This window comes from Nymphaea colorata, chromosome 13 (genome assembly GCF_008831285.2).
Source record: "Nymphaea colorata isolate Beijing-Zhang1983 chromosome 13, ASM883128v2, whole genome shotgun sequence".
NCBI lineage: Eukaryota > Viridiplantae > Streptophyta > Magnoliopsida > Nymphaeales > Nymphaeaceae > Nymphaea > Nymphaea colorata.
This window is the reverse complement of record NC_045150.1, coordinates 11168868-11184047: the sequence shown is the minus strand read 5'-3', so window position 1 is coordinate 11184047 and position 15180 is coordinate 11168868. Positions and strand designations below refer to the sequence as shown.

The 15180-nt window shown below is 37.8% G+C and overlaps 1 protein-coding gene across 1 annotated transcript in view; it reads left to right on the top strand.

Annotated features, from left to right (window-relative positions):
- The first annotated feature begins 8000 nt into the window (after window positions 1–8000).
- Window positions 8001–15180, top strand: part of LOC116266666 ((-)-alpha-terpineol synthase-like) — a 48013-nt gene continuing 40833 nt past the window's right edge. Inside the window, exons 1-4 of the mRNA XM_031647977.1 lie at window positions 8001–8122; window positions 8387–8605; window positions 8709–8847; window positions 8952–9161. Coding sequence (XP_031503837.1) covers window positions 8001–8122; window positions 8387–8605; window positions 8709–8847; window positions 8952–9161 — 690 coding nt within the window. The remainder of the gene's footprint in view (window positions 8123–8386; window positions 8606–8708; window positions 8848–8951; window positions 9162–15180) is intronic.

The window sequence follows — 15180 nt, the reverse complement described above, 5'->3', positions numbered from 1 at the left end:
CCACTACTTTAGCCACCTTTGAATCCTTCTTCTCTTGATAAACCATTTATTTGTCATTATATTAGCAATCCCAAAAGAGTGATTTTCCTTCAGAAATGCTCCTTCGATGGAATTTGAGTACAAGAGGATTCGGGGAGGAGCTTCCTTCATCTACCTAATGATGGGACATCTTTTCGTAATTGCCAAGATTACATAGGATGTCTTCCTTACTATTTACACGTGCATACAAAGATTTTTTTGATAGTTTCAAAAGCATTTCAAACACTTGAAATTAAAGGCTTTGGAGACTTTGCTTAGACTCTTTCTTTATGAGCTTTAGTTTCTCTCTGACCCACAACGTATGTAATGAAGTTGTTATAATATTTAAATTATTTTCCAAACTCGCTAATCCTTGTTTCCATCCAGGAAAGAGAATTTAAAAACACAAAATCTCTCTTTTAATCTTTCTATTTCTCTCTCTCTCTCTGATTTCTCTCTTTTTAGATCTCTCTCTCTAAAATTTTTCTTTTCTCTCTCTCCCTCTCTCTTCAGTTCCCTCTCTCCCTTTTTTAAATCTCTTTCTTTCTCTCTTTTTCTTTTACCTCTCTTTTAATCTCTCTTTTTTCATTTTTCTTTCTTAAGCCCGTCTCTTTCTCTCTCTCTCCACCCCTTTTAAACAAATGATGGGTAGGACAATGGTTGGGTTAGGCAGCGTGTTACAGCCGTGTCTTCAGTTTGATTCTTGGAGGGTGCTATCCTAATGGTATTGAGGAACAATGTTGATTTTGAGATTATGGGTTCCATTATGAGGTCAACTGGACTGGTTCTTGTCTCCGCCCCCACCCATCTTTTCTCCCCTCCTTTTAGACTTCTCTCCCTTTTACTCTCTCTCTCTCTCTCTCTCTCTCTCTCTCTCTCTCTCTCTCTCTCTCTCTATTTATATATTAAACAAAAAAAGCTCCCATTTTGCTTGGCCCAAAATCATTTGACTTCACCAAGGCCAATATTAAGGTGCAATACCCATGATCCTTATCATTCGGAGTACACTTGGATGGCATACAACTCATTTTTGAAAACCTTTCTTTTTTAATATGCATGTTATGGTATGAATAACTTATCTAATTTTCTTTCAAGCATAGAGAATTCTTTCTCTTTTAATTTAACTTTTATATTCACCATGCATTCATAAGATTCACAGATACCCACAACCACTCCTTTAGGAAACCAAAGCAAAACATGATCGAGCCTTAATAATTTGTTAATAGAGTTAGGCTAAAACCTGAGGTTAACTTGTGTTTCAAAAGGTATCTATTAACTTTCTTTACTTTAGAAATGATCATTTCATTAAAGCATTTTTATAAAATTTTATCAAAACTCTTCCTTAAAAAATTGACACAATTTTTTTACTTTAAATGATTATTACAAATCAAATGATTCATTAGTTAATACTATTTCTTCTAAAACATTTCTCTTACCATTTTATCAAACAAAAATTATCAAACTTTCTTTTCCAATGGCTGGTGGACCCCTTTTAGTTTGCAAAACAAATTCTCACTAGTGCACCAAAAGAAATTTTCGGATGCAAACAATATGGCTCTGGTGGTGAGAAATTTCTTCTCACAAACAAGCTTGTAAGGCCCATATGATATTGATTCTTAATTCTATATCATTATCGATTTATAAAAGTCTTGACTTATATCATTATGCAATGTGATCTATAAACTAGTTGTACTTCTGATCTCCCCAGTAGATTTATTCACCATCCATGTATCTTGCTCTTGAAGTGGTCAACAGCTTGGATAAGGGCATATAGAACAATTTTTTCTTCTCAAATTAGATGTTTCAAAAGCTTATGACAAAGTGAGATTGTCTTTCTGCACTTTGGGCTTTTTTATTTGTGATTTTGTGAGGAAAAATATGACTTGTGTTTCTACTGCTTTCTTTGTTGTTGCCTTTAAGAAGGGAGGGAACCACTTTTTGTAGCCATAGAGGTTGATGACAAGGGGACCTTCTCTCTCCTCTTCTCAAATTAGATGTTTCAAAAGCTCATTTCTCATTATTATGGAAAACCTAGCGGTGTTTGGGTAACAATAAGAAGGTGAAAATTTGGTATGAGTATTGGGGATAGGGTATTCTAGAACAACTACTCAAGCAAGATGATCTTATGAAATTACACAGTCACATGCAAGCTACAGTGGAGGCAGTTCTTACCCACAAGCAAGAATTTCTTGCTAGAGATATATTTTCTATGTCAGTCTAGTTTCTTATTAGTTCTTCTTCTCTTATTGATTGTGATGTTGTTCTAACATGAGGTACTCATAATTTCATTAACTTGAGATGAAATGGATATGAAATCAAAAACAGTATCACTTGCTTTTTCATTAATAATAATATGGGGAAAATGGATAAGTGAGTTGCAAACAAGGTTAGCATCGAGAAAAAAAAAGGAGAGAAATGTTTAAAAATGAAATAAATTGGCTTGTTGTTCACTCTATGAAAATGGAAAGAGAAGGAAGAGGAAGGTAGTGCTCTACAGGCTGCCAAGGTCCATGATTGGTGTTAAATAAATCTTGAAAAATTCCCAATCCACAAACTTCTACATCACCTACACTTCCTCTTTCTCACATTTGTCGGATTTCTCATTGTATTTTGTAATTTGGATGCATGATTTTTTTTTTCCAAATCCAATTCCATCCAAGTTGCGTGATCTGACCATTGACTAGAAGTACAACTTGTTCGTGCCATGAGGGAATGCCATCGACCTTGCCAAACTTAAGGCTGGCCGTCGCTATTATGAAGAGACAAAGCTGATGATGTCCAGGACTCATACTAATCCAGTTGAGCTGTTTTATTCCAACAAACTCTGTTTGGCAGAACTATGAGCTCAGAATGGGATGTGAAAGGTCTCTCTAACAATAGCAACAGGGAGTGATCAAGTGGCACTAGCCATGCAAAGTTGGCTCAGACCAATTATGTACTCAGGGTTAGGTTTTGTTACTAGTCTTTTGACCAATTTCCTTTCAACTGGGCTTTTTTTTTTAATTTCATGTTGTAGAAGTTAGAACAAAATAAGAAAGAAAAGCTTCACTTTGGATACTTTCATGATAAGTGTGTAAACTTTCTGATTTTGACTCCCTAAAGTCCATCGATGGTGGCCCCCCTTTTTTTTAAAGACAGTCATTCATTTTTTTAAGAAATTATTTGTTTTAAATTTTCAATGGTGTCTCAGCATTAACCATTTTTCTTGCTTTAAAACATTAAAAAAATCAAATACCAATAATTTAACAAATATGTCATAGTGTTGTAAGAGAAATTATCGCTATAGTGAGAATATAATATACATGATGGGTATTATTGAGTGCCTCAGAATGAGAACGTAAAGCAAATTGTTGAGAGATCAGTGAGTCCTTATGGTCTCTTATTTGTCTAATATGTGGCCTATAGCTAGAGTATTTCTTCTTTTTCAACAAAACCTGATTAGCAAAATTTAAATTTGATTTCACAATGTAGAGTACCTAAATTGCATTTGATGTCCGTTTGAAAAAACCTATACAAAATTGACCATTTGCAATTCAATCTGTCCCCACATATCAAGAAAGCCCCAAGCTGTGTAGCGTAGTTGTTCAGGGTGATGGGCCAATGAAAGTTTACTGTTAGTTCATTTATTATGGCTGCAATTGTTGGAGACAGCAAAAGATAGATGGGTGACACTTTAGTTGACATGTGTACTGCTCTCCACCGAAAACCGAGTACGAGGAAAAAAGTAAGGAGTTTCAACCTCTTCAGGGTATTCATATAAACTCAACCAAAAAGCAGAATTGTGAAATGAATTTAATCCAAACCATCAATCAGTAAGGAAAACACGGCGACAAGAGCATCACTTTTATTAGAATAGAGCAATGGTAATCGTATAAACTAAAACAAGAAAAGGCAGTTGTGATATGAATTTAATCCATAATATCCTCCAGTAAGAAAGAGAAAGTGACGAGAACATCACTTTCTTTATGATAGACAAAGGTATTCATACAAACTAATGCAAGAAAAAACAGTTGCGAAATGAATTTAATCCAAAGCATCCAGCAGTCACAAAGACGGTGATAGGAGAATAATTTTATTTACTATAGACCAAACATTATTGATTACATATTTTCAGGATCATTCCCCTTTTAATAATCATTCTCAATTTCTAGGAAAACTTTCTAAGATACATATAAATATTTTACACGTCCAGTGACATATGAATATGCTCCAGTGCTGAAATCTATAAAATTTTAAAAGATTCTTGAAATCTGATTTGTGGATCAAACATTCTATAGTTATAATTAAAAAGCAAGCTGCCAATTGGGAACCTTATATGACACACCACAAAGTATGCACACAAAGGGAACAATCTAACGGAAACTTTCTGCTGTGTAATGAAAGGCCATGATTTTTTTCATGGCCGCATTATAAAAGAAGGTGACGACTTTTACAGTGTGAGCTGCTTGTTTTCTTTGACGCAATTTTACTTCTTGTGGTAGTAAGTGATAATTCTTGTACCGTCTTTGTTTCTATTCTGTTTGGCTAAAAGTAAAGACTTCAAGGCTCCTTTTTTTTTTAATTGGTGAAAACTATAGAAGAAAGGGCATAAAGTTCTTTTTAACCCTTACGTAGAGGGTTGCTGAGAGATCTCAAAGATGAAGCGAGGTGTAGGAACCAAACTATAGTTTCTAAATTTTTACAGAACCAGAAATATATTTATTTTATTTTATTGTATACAGGATAAACTAAAATATATGAAATTTAAAAATAACTTTATTTATTTTTTTAAAATCCAAGAAGAAATACGGCCCCTACCTGGCCCCCCTGCCTCCAGTACTCCATGTCTCTATAATTTTGTTGGTCAAAGCCTTTGGTCCCCATGACTGAGGGTTGCTCTTTAAGAACGAAAAGTGAAAAAAAGAAGAAGAAGAAAAATTTAGCATATTTTTATAATTAAAATTTACAAAAAAAAAATCGCCCCCACCATTTTCAAGGTTGGACACATCTGATTATGGACCTGATTTTGAACTGTAGCTAGTAAAAAAGCTTTGTGCCATTACTAATCAAATTTGTGTTCCTTTATGTTTTATGCCATATTCAGGCAGAAGTCCACTTTGTGTTATGGAGATCCAACCCGATTATGTCTATATTTGGGATCATAAGCTTCTTGGATCCAAATTCAGTTTTGAAAAGTAGAGCTTACATCTGAATCCCAAATCCTCGCTGAATCCAACCCACTGGCATCCACAGTTGTGCATAGGGATGCCTATATATCTGCTTTGGATAGAAAATCTAATCGATCTGTTTCGAAGAAATCGGATATGAAAAAGAAAAACATATCCTATTAAAAAGTAGGATTGAATTCAGCTTTAATAATTGGCTTACAATCAGATTTTTGCATATACATAAACATCCGGTTGGATTTGGACATGGATTTGAATCAGATTTGTGATTAAGCAAATATCCTATATCTAATGTTCTTACATTTTGAAAATAGGTCAAATTCAGTTCAAAATTCGTATTTAGATATGAATATGAATATTATATTCAAATCAAATTCAGTTTGTGAAATAGGATTCCAGATTTGGATTTAGATATGGCTAAACGTAAATCCAATTTGACTATGATTCATTGACATCCCTAATTGTGGTTGAAGGGGTAGCTTTGTCCGTCCTTCCTTTCTTTCTCCTTTGGCAGCTTCTATGACAAGTAGTGAGGTTAGTGGTTTCTTTTTGTGAAAGAGGCCTGAAAGATAGTTGGGTCTGCCACATGTTTACATCATTCTTTTCTTTTTCCTCTTTTCTCTTACATGCTTCTCTCGGAACAATGGCAGAAACACAAGGTGGCTGGTGTGGGCCGGCTGGTGGGGCCAGCTACCGACACCAACCCATTAAAATTTTCATTGAAACAATGAATACATTCTACATTTATACAAAGAATTATGACCTACACAAACACCATCTTTTAGTGCATTTTATTTTTGCTCAAAGAAAGTGTGTCAAACGACTATAGCTTATGTAAGCAACATAATGTAAGTTGTTACTCTTCATTGAAATTCTCAAACCATTATAAACACGCAATGCACACTCGATTGCAGCACTCTATAAGGTAGCAAATGATGTTCATAATATTGTTGAAACGACAAGTTGCACCACTTAAAGGTGACGGGGTGCAATTACTCAAATACGTGTAAAAAATAAACGTGGTCTTTGATAAAAATGGTTTTAAGTGGCGAACATCAGCTAATAAGTGTCGGATTATAATGCATATCAAAAACGTGAAGAAAAAATGCATTTGTTGAAATGGCAAGTTGCACCACTTAAAGGTGAAGGGTTGCAATTACTCAAATACGTGTAAAAAATAAACATGGTCTTCGATAAAAATGGTTTTAAGTGGCAAACATTAGCTAATAAGTGTCAGATTATAATGTATGTAAAAAATGTGAAGAAATAATGCATTCTATCTATATGCAAATCAAATAAAAGTACCAAATAACTATGGGTTAGGCAAGTGTCATAGTTTAATGCATTCTATTTATATAGAAAGAAAAAAGCATCAAACATTTATAGCTTACGCAAATACCATATTTTTAAGAGATTGAACTTTATTAAAATTCTTTAACCATTATAGACACACAATATGCACTTGGATGCAGCTATTTATAAGCTAGCAAACCATGTTCATAATATTGTTGAAACGGCAAGTTGCACCACTTAAAGGTGAAGGGGTGCAGTTACTCAAATACTTGTAAAAAATAAGCTTGGTCTTTAATAAAAATGGTTTTAAGAGGCGAACATTAGCTAATAAGTGTCGGATTATAATGCATATCAAAAACTTGAAGAAAGAATGCATTCTATCTATAAAATAAAAGTACCAAATAATTATGGCTTGGGCAAGTGTCATAGTTTAATGCTTTCTATTTATATACAAAGAAAAAAGAATTAAACATTTATAGCTTATGCAAACACCATATTTTAAGAGATTGAACCTAATTAAAATTCTCTAACCATTATAGACATGCAATGCACACTCGGATGCAGCTCTATATAAACTACCAAACCAATCCTGAGCTAAGTCATCCAAGAGGCAGTGAAAGCATTTAGCATTCAACAATAAATACACACACTGTTATAATGGCTGCTCATCTTACCTCCCTTTCCACTCCTTCCGTGACTTCCCCCAAGCTTGCTCCTAATACCAAGGCTGGGTTCAAGCCATGGAGCACCACCCTTGTGAGATGTGAGCCAAGGGCTGAGGGCTGCGGTAGGTCTGCTGCTCAAAGGAGGCCTTCCAATACCAGCCAAGTACATGGAACTATGAGTTCATCCAGTCCATTACCAGCGCAACATCAATAATTCTCCATACCTCTGATCTGACACTATTATTTTGTTTATTTTGGTATTATGATGTGGTCCTAATTCAAAGACATGAAAACGAGTGCAGATTGACACACAAAGGACCAGAGTTGAAGAATTGAGAAGAGAAGTCCGACAACTTATAACACCCACAACTGAGCAAGTGGCTCAGTTGGAGCTCTTCAATTCACTGGAACGTTTAGGTGTAGCCTATCACTTTGAGAGTGAGGTCAGGCGATCAGAAGGTGCCATATGCACGAGCACTAGAGGATTGAAGACCTCTACTCTTCTTCACTTCGCTTCAGAATTCTGAGGCAACATGGCTATAATGTTTCTGCAGGTATACATATATAGTATATAAACATGCGTTAATTCCAAAATGTTGACTCAATAATTAGTTTTTAATGTAGATTGTCTATTACAATTGTGTTAATTGACACTAACCACAAAAGTTTCTTTTTACATTTCGTAGAGTTGTTTAGTAGATTTAGGGAACAGTCTGGCCGGTTCTCTGAGAATCTTCGTGAGGATGTGAGAGGGTTGCAGAGCCTCTACGAAGCATCACAACTAGCCTGTGAAGGAGAAACTGTGTTGGAAGAAGCTACGGCCTTCTCTTCAGAGCATCTTAGAGCAAGGATAAGCCGCATGGAGCAGAGGATATCTCGACAGGTACAGCATGCTCTGCAGGTTCCTCTCCACAGAAGGGTTCGCAGGGTCAAGGCCCGAGAGGATATGAGACATTCGAGAGGACGGACCGCAGAAGCCAAGTGCTGCATGAGTTCGCTAGGCTGGACTTCAACATGGTGCAGACAATCCACCAAAGAGAGATCAGGGAGTTATCCGGGTACAATTCATTCTTGCACTTTCGCCTAAATCACTTGGTTAATAGTTGATAATAATGCAGCAACTAATGTCATTCTATGTATATATGTATATCAGTAATGAATATAATGTATGTTACATTGTTGCTGGTCTGCATCATTGGGTCCACTAATAATCAACCATGAGTCCTTTGTTTTGGGTGTTTGCAGGTGGTGGAGGGACTTGGGCTTGGGCGAGCACATTAGCTTCACCAGAGATGGGCTGGTGGAGAGCTACTTCATGGCGGTGGGGCAGATGTATGAGCCACAGTTCTCACAGTACAGGATGCAACTCGCCAGGGTCTCCTGCTTGATGGCCACCGTTGAGGACATCTTCAGCGAGCATCAGTCTGTTGATGAGCTCGAACGCTTTGTGCAAGTTGTTGAGAGGTAAAGGGTGATTATGGTCGGTAAATTAGAGGTAGCAACTCTGTCTGTAGTTTCTGCTTCACATCGTTAGGAGCCAATGTGGGCGTATATTGTATATATGCAGGTGGGATCTTCAAGCGGCAGAGCAGCTGCCAGAGTCACTGAGGGTCTTCTATGCGGCTGTCTACAACACGACCAACCAGATCAGCTACACTGTTCTTAGGAGGCATGGCCATGAAATCACTTCACACATGAGGAGAGCGGTACGACACTTTCTCTACCAAATCTTTCTTCTACTCTTCACATCATCACATTAATATATTAGCTTCACTTTCTAATTGACTTGCTCTCTTCTACTCTTGAGCAGTGGGTGGGTGTGTGCAGAGCTTACTTGGTTGAAGCATGGTGGCTCCGTGCCCATCAGACACCAAGGCTAGAGGAATATTTGAGCAACATCCGGGCAGCCATTACCGGCCCTATTCTCCTTCCTGCCTACTTCTTCCTCTCCCAAAACATTGAGGAACAAACAATCCAGCAGCTGCAGTCCGAGTTCAACATCATCAACTTGTCATCGATGGTAGTTCGTCTCTCGGCTGACCTCCAGAGATCCAGGAATAGTTTAGTGTATTTTATGCTGGTTAACTAGTATTAGCTTCTGAGTTGACAATGTTCTTGTTCTGTTTTTCTGTTTTGATTGGCTGATGATCTTCTCTTTATATGTTGAACACTTGATTGAAGGTTGGATTCGGGAGAGGCAACCTGCCTTAATCGGTCCAGATTTATATAAACGAGGCAAGGGTAGCGGAGGAGCAAGCACGGCAGCACATAAGGAACTTGCTAAGGGATGCATGGAGGAGGCTGAACAGAGAGCTGCTCTCTGCTCAGCAGCAGCAGCAACAGAAACAGACTGCCTTCCCATCCATGGACTCCCTGTGCATGTATGACTATGAAGATGGCGTCGGTGTCCTGGAGCATGAGTCCAAGGACCGTATCTACTCTCTCATTGCCCAGCCCATCCAGACTGCCTAAGCAACTCACCAGTGTCGCTGTTTCCCAATCTATCAACCATGTTGGTGCCCATTAACCGAATAAAAATTATGATGCTATGTATCATCATGTAATGAAATGGGTACATTAATAAGTTAAATTCAGTACTCTCTCTCTCATTATCTCTCTCTCTCTGTCACATGTATGCACACATGTATCCAGCAAGGTTATCTGAAGATCTCGTGAGAACATGATAAGGAGCTGAGGGAGAAGACTGCATTTTAGAAGTGCCGCAGCTGCTGTCGCAGGAGGTAGCCAGCACGAAGCTCGCCAGACAGGGCATTCCAGGCGTGACTTTCTCTGGAGCACGTTCTTGACTGGAGGTGATTCAGAGGTCGATTAAGGTGGCATTGGATTTGGGAAAGTGTCTAGTATTTTTTGTCAAATTTTCAGATTTTTTGGACAATCCTGTGAAGAGATATGAAATTTACAAGTGCCACAGGTTTCTAAAGGACCCTGCGACCTCCTGCGACCCAGACTAACTTGAGCTTGGAATCCACTGTGCCAATATCATGGCCGATGCTGCCAGCTCAAATCAAAGAGATGAAACATTCAAGTGAGACAAGCCACCGAGCATAATACCCAGAAAATTACCTCCACCCCACTCAATGGTGCAAACTATTTGAGTTGGGAGAAGGCTGCTCGCTTGGTTCTTAGTGGAAGACCAAAGGCATGATATATTAACAGGAAAATCAAAGCTCCATCCACTACTGATCCCAACTATGATGAATGGGAATCAGAGAATTACATGGTTATGGCGTGGCTGCTCAACTCTATGGAACCATCCATAGCAAATCTGTTTACATATCAAAATACGGCGCACGGAATATAGGAGGCTCTAAAAGAAGTTCACAGTGAGCAAAATAATCTTGCTCAAGTATACCAGATAAAATGCGAGATTGCCAGTCTCACCCTCCATGACCAAGATGTGCAGCGGTACATTGGGAGACTCAGGAGTCTACATGTTGAGCTCCTCCAATATCGACCGGCGACCTCTGATCCAGTCATTTACAAACAGCGTTTTGAAGAAGATCAAATCTCCAATGTCCTCATTGGATTTAGTGAGGACTATGAAGCCATAAGGACTCAAATCCTGAATACTATGCCACTATCAAATTCAATGCAGTTTGTCAAATGATTCAGAGAGAGGTGTAAAGGCAAAGAGTCATGAGCGTCCCTCCTAAAATGGACTCCATAGAAGACAGCCAAGAAAGAATGGCGTGCCTTTCACAATCGGGCACTAATCAAGGCATACAAAGGTACCACAAACACACAGAAAAATCACAGCAAACTTAAGTGTACTCACTGCAGGAAATTGGGCCACACACGCGATCGCTGCTGGGAACTTGTGGGGCGACCTGGGAAGGAAAAGGGATCTTCTTCAATCCCAGACAAAGACGTCAAACTTGCAAACTTTGTCACCAAAGATGACTGGAAAAATTCTTCCAGAAATTCTCTAAAGCAAATCTAGTATCTTCCCAACCAGTGGGCGACGTCTCAGAAGGTAAGTTCTGTGCCTTATTGACTGCCACTAAAAATAAATCCTGGATAGTTGATTCTGGTGCTATTGATCACATGTCTAATGATCCCACAAGACTTGCCGATCTAAATAAGGATCTTCATCGTTCTGTTTTTTCTGTTGATGGTCATCTATGGTTGTTTCTGGTTCTTCGAGAAAAATATTAGTTCCACTTTACTTGTTCCTAAGCTTGCTGTCAACCTTATGTCTGTTAGCAAATCACTCAAGATTATGATTGTCTGGTTGTTTTCTCCAAGAAGGATGTAACGTTTCAGGACCCAAGCACGAAGAAGGTGATTGGGAAGGGCCGACGCCATGGTGACCTCTACACTTTGGACACTGACAGGTTGAGTTTTTTCACCAAATCAAAATCGACTCAAGAACGGACAATCAAATTTGACATGCTCGATCAAGACACATACATGATCGGAACCTCAGTCCTGTCATCCCTTCCCTCACCATTGATGATAATAAAGCATGTAATGCATGCGAATTCACCAAATTCACACACCTCACCTTCCAGCCGATTCATGAAAGGTCTGAAAAAGCTTTTGATCTCATTCACTCGGATGTTTGGGGACCTGCTCTAGAGGACTCTCACACTGGTTTTAAGTTCTATGTCTCTTTCATTGATGATATGACTCGTGTAATTTTGATTTATTTTCTCAAAAATAACAGTGAAGTGCCAAAAAATTTTGAAGAATTCTATGCCCTCATTTCCCTCAATATGGTGCTAAGATTAAAATGCTTCGCTTTGACAATTGTGGTGAATATGTGAATGATGCATTGAAAAACTTTATGAGGAAGCATGGAATACAGCCCCAATATACCTGTGCTAGGACGCCTCATCACAAACGAGCTTGTACGGTAGGTAAATGGAACACATATGATATTGATTTTTAATTTCATGTCATTATGGATATAAAAGTCTTGACCTAAATCGCTATACAATTTGATCTATAAACTAGTTGCTAAGTTGACGGCTGAGAGAATGAAGATTGTTTTAGCACAATTATTTGCTCAGGACAAGGGCATCTGGTCTCTCTAGTAGATTTATTCACCAACCATGCACCTTGCACTCGAAGTGGTCAACAGCTTGGATAAGGGCCTATAGAACAATTTTTTCTTCTCAAATTAGATATTCCAAAAGCTTATGGCAAAGTGAGATGGTCTTTCCTGCACTTTGGTCTTTCTTTTTTGGGATCCTGTGAAGATTGGGTGAGGAAAATTATTACTTATGCTTGTACTGCTTCCATAGTTGTCACCTTAAGAAGGGAGGGAACCACTTTTTGTTGCCATGGAGGCCGATGACAAGTGCACCCTCTCTCTCCACTTTTGTTTACTATCATTGTGTTGTGGAAGTTTTATCTGAAAACCTCCAATGGCAAGTTTTACAGGCATGAAGCCCCTAAATGACTTCTCAATTTAATTCTTACCTGGGGCGCTTCTTCTCTGCAAATGATGTCCTTTTATTTTTCTGGGCTGTTGTGAAATCCACTTCTTGTCTAAACCAAGTTTTACCTGATTTCACTTCCAAAGGGGGTTTGACTATAAATTCATTCATTTTTTATTCATTTTAATGTTCTTGACAACACAATGGTCATTGCAAACCAATTTCATTGACAGTTGTCTAAACTTCCCCTAAGTTATTTGGGTTCCATTATTTGTTGGTACTCTCACCACTGAATTATGTGAGAAGATTTGTAGATGGGTGGACCATCCACTTAGTTATATGAGAAGCATGTTCTGCAGCAAGTGGTGGGTTATTGGCTGAGAGCATTTAGATTTCCACTTATTGTACTGAACTTTGTAGAGAAGAACTTGTCATTTTATTTGGGGGGTTCTCATCATACTAGGAAGCGTCACTTACTTAGTTGGAAGTCTGCTTGCTTTGATACAAGAAGGTGGTCTTGGCCTTCTTGACGTCACCAACTCCTTATGTGCTATATGATCAGACACCAATACTTGAATGGGAGCCTGTGAACACTGTAAAGCAATGCTTAATTCTCTTGGATATGGAAAAGCTGCCTTTTGGGGATGAGAAGAAGTTTGTTACTTAATTTAGCGGTGTTTGGGTTACAGTAAAGGTGAAAATTTGGTGTGAGCACTGGGTTGCTCATAATTTCATTACTTGAGATGAAATGGACATGAAATAAAAAACAGAGACCCTAGATACAAGGGCGAAGCCAGCAACTTTTTTAGGAACGGTAGAATAGTATTTGCAAAAAATATACAAGTACTGAACAATATTTTTCAAATTTTTACATAGCCCAATTAAATTTTTTAAAATATAAGTATCATATTTTTTCCAAAATATGAGGAGGGGGGGGGGGGGTCATGGCTAGAAGTGGTATAACTCTATTCAAGAAGTCATCTCATGGTGGTTCAAATGTTTTTCAAATAAATGGGTTACAATACGCTGTGTTTATGCTTACATGTACTCTTTTGGAACATAAGGAAAGAAAGAAATTCTATTATGCATCATGCCAATTTGATTCTGAGTGGTCTCGAATGGAGAGTCTGCAATGATTTAAAGGATATGATAGCTGGTATAAAGTGCAAACATCAAGAGGTGATCTTTCCTCCTTACTACATGGTTTCCCAGTCGATCTGTATGTGGGGAAATGGTGTGCAGAAAATGGCTTTTTAGCTGATGTATTTGCTGTCAACAATCGATTGCAATGAGGCTGTAATCCTTTTGTACAGTGAGGTTCGTTTTATGCTATCTTCTTTTTGGTTATTGTAGTTTCTATCTTTGTATTTGAGGTTTATGTCTCTCTTCTTTTTTGGTTTGTTCTAGCTCAGGTATCTTGTATTTTGTTATCTGTTATATTGTAATAAAAATGTTTGGGACGCCCAAACTCATAGCAAGGACGTTGCATTGCCAAGTAGGGCTGAACATGTGTCGAGCCCAAGCTTGTCCCTCTGAGCTCGACTCTCAAGCTCAGCTCGACTCCCTTAACTTGCTTAACTCATTTATGTAATTTTTTTTTAACATGTTCACTCAACCCCCCCCCCCCCTTTTCTCCCTCTCTCTTCACAAGGACAAATTGTCAACGCACAAATTGAAGAGAACATGTGGTGCCATTTGTATCTTTCTAAAAGCAATTCCATTCTCTCCCCAACCTTGCGTGGCGTATGGCCGGCGAAAGAATGATACCCCATCGGATCAGATTCGAACCGAATGTATGGCATTACCCTATTCTATATATCAGAAGTTCACATATTTAGATTTGATTTAAGATTTGAATATTAATGAAAGAAATTTTGTGTGAATTAAATTTTTGAATTTATAGTCAGATCCGATCTGATATCTAATTTTCATTTTAACATGATCCAAGTCTGAATCCATCCTTTAATTATGCAATCAAATTCGGACCATATTTTGACATGTGAAGGACTGGCCATCTTTCAAATTGTTTGTATATTAAATATACAAGGATATTTGTTTGAAATTGAACCTAAACACTTTTATTTTCCTTTCTAATTTAATCAGATATTAGATACATCGACATCCTTAGCTATGCCCTTAAATAAAGATACTTTGTTCTCAGAAAAGAAATAATCGAGAAGAGATTCATTGTCATTAAATACTCTTAGGGGTTGTTTAACAACATGCATGAACATTATTATGTGAGTGTTCGATGAAGGATAACACATAAATTTTAGTACTGTTTCATGAGGCCCTAATCTTTAGAGTGGATTTATTAGACACTCATATAATATCCCTGCAAACAAATGATACCTTGACAATGCACACTAAATTATTGTAAGTTCCAGAAATATTAAGGAAAATTAACTCTTTTGGAGGCTTGGATTTTATCAGCTCATGATTAATATAACTGGATGAAATGTCGGTGAGGGTTGTATCTTGACGTTCTCTGTGATTTCTAAAAAAACATTCGTGGGTAGTAAACATTTATGGTTGTGGAAACCATCTTGTGAGGGTTCAGTTTATATTTTTTTAAATACTGCTATTGCAAAAAACATACTTACATGGAATCAAATCAATCAAGCTGGTCAATTCAGT